This window comes from Cynara cardunculus (genome assembly GCF_001531365.2).
Source record: "Cynara cardunculus var. scolymus isolate 2C chromosome LG 5, CcrdV1, whole genome shotgun sequence".
NCBI classification, from domain to species: domain Eukaryota; kingdom Viridiplantae; phylum Streptophyta; class Magnoliopsida; order Asterales; family Asteraceae; genus Cynara; species Cynara cardunculus.
In genome coordinates, this window is record NC_037532.1 from 11,718,755 (window position 1) to 11,721,077 (window position 2,323).

The window sequence follows — 2,323 nt, forward strand, 5'->3', positions numbered from 1 at the left end:
GCACAAACACTTTCCATCCTCACTCGGAAATTTGACAATAGTTACCGAACACATAATTCGTCATCAAGCAGGGATTGTAATCCTACTAACATTTGCTGAAAGGGTGTGAACATATTTGGTACGTTTTTAAGAGTAAGAACAAAGTTCGCGTCTACCTTAAAGAGCAGGATAACAGTTGTTTAATACCCTTGTTTTGTGAAAAGCGTGCAAAACAGAAAAATGCCAGCAAGATACAAATGAAAAATTAGATATGAGTAAGCAATAACACAAAATAAGCACACCTCGAGTTCAAACCCAGGCAACACCACTTGTTACTAAATCGCAACGACTTATGGCCCCTGGGACTGGTGTGGCAAGGACGCTACATAAAGTCCCGTGTGCCCTTTTTGTTTACTAAAATCCTCCAAAATAGAGCATTGACTATTTGTTCTCAAAATACTTTGATTCTATAAGAGCATCTCCAACAACTTCTCTAAGATAAAAAGAAAACAAAGTTTTTAGAATCTTTTTGTTCTTTTTTCCTCCAACAACTTCATCAAAATAGTGAAAATAGGAGAAGGTGGAATTTCTCCATATTTCTAGAACTTTCCAAAAGCTCCATTTTGATAGTCCAAATAAACAAAAGAAAAGAGAAAAACTACTTTTTATTATATTATAAATATTTTAGTAACAACATTTTAAATCTCCGAAAAGTTGTTAAGAGTTGAATGAAATTATATTTTTGGAGATTTAGGGGCTGTTTACTTGCAGCTCAAATGAGCTTAACGGTCTTGATTGCTTATTGGTGAAACCATATAATGTGTTCCTTTGCAGCTTAATAGTTACCATTAAGCCAAAGCGGCTATATGGAATAAGTCAGGACCCGTCACTTGTCCCCATTAAGCCACCTTAAACAGATTAATACCAGAGATGCCCCATAATAATCCAACCCCCCTCCCTCTTTATCTCTATCAAACCATCCTTCATGTAGACAAATTTATCTAGACAGATAAGACTGAATGGTAAAAAAGTAAACAAGCCCAAATGACTTGTGCATAAACATTTGGAAATGATCTAACATGGAGGAATTCTGTATAAACTGGAGATTAATAACACAACAAATGTCCAACAAATTCTATCCCAAGTTCCTCCAGAAAAAAAAAAAAAAAAAAGCCAGAAGTTACAGTAACACAATTAAACAAGATTCCTTTCAAAAATAAACATCGATCGAAAGGAATGTTTTCAACTAAAATAACTGTAGTTCTAAGATTCCGATGCCCACAAAAACGCTAACAAACAGAAAATACATTAACGACTTACTTGATTCCCGCTTCAGGAAGCCGTCAACAGTCGCTTGATCCCCGTTTTCTGGTCTGAAGTAAGTCTTGTAGGGAACTTGATGTTGAATTTCACCCTCAAATTCCCTTTTTTAGTAGGTTCTTTAGGTATCGGCATCCCTTCGCCTTTCACCACCTCTTCATAAGTTGGACTGATTACCGCGTTGATCGGGATGGTCAAGTTTCGGCCGTCGAGCGTTGTGACTTGTGCGGTGTAACCAGTCAGAGCTTCAGCTAGTGATATCTTTTGGGTCGCAACCAGATCATTGCCATCCCGTTTGAAGACGGAATGTGGTTTCTCATCGATAATGAACACGAGGTCCGAAGGAATTACACCTCGTTGTTCGTTTCCTTTCTCCGGGAAGGTTATTTTCGTACCCTTTTTCCACCCGGGTTTGATCTCGATTGTAAGAATTTCTTCCACTGTGGTGGGTCTCCTATAGTCAAAATTATGAAAATAAGCAGAAACCATAAGCCCCAGTATTACAAGACAAATTTTTACAACAAGTTAGAGATATTCATGAGATTTGAAGTAACCGCTTTCTTTAATTGCCACTCACAATTACGCCTTTCCCATAACTCTCGAGGTTTAATGTGAATATTTCTTCACAAGTGGTTACTTACTCATAACTAGCTTTCTGAAAAACACGTATCTACCTTTCTTGCCTCAAGGCCTTCACTTTCAAACTTTTTAGGTAAACTCTTCCGCACTCATATCTACACTTTTTGGGCTAAACTCTTCATGAAAGAGGTAGAGGTCAAGTCTGCATACATCACACTCACAGAGCCAAAATCAGGTGGGATATACTAGACTTGTTAGGTTTGATTTATTTCTTGACTAGTGGTTCTAAGATCCTTCCCTAACAAAATTTCCCTTTTCTCCATACAGATAAACCCTATAGACAAACAGACCGAAAAAAGGTTCAAATCACATCCTCATTTAAACCAGGTACCAAACCAAATGAGGGGGTATATCCCACCCGGAGGTGGTTGTTTTTTTTTTTTTT

At 37.5% G+C, this 2,323-nt stretch overlaps 1 protein-coding gene across 1 annotated transcript in view; it reads right to left on the reverse strand.

Annotated features, from left to right (window-relative positions):
- Positions 1-1,049: 1,049 nt before the first annotated feature.
- LOC112513338 (dnaJ homolog subfamily B member 1-like) overlaps positions 1,050-2,323 on the reverse strand; it is a 4,673-nt gene continuing 3,399 nt past the window's right edge. The window contains exon 3 of the mRNA XM_025119571.1: positions 1,050-1,753. Within this exon, the coding sequence (XP_024975339.1) occupies positions 1,312-1,753 (442 nt within the window). The 3' untranslated portion in view covers positions 1,050-1,311. The remainder of the gene's footprint in view (positions 1,754-2,323) is intronic.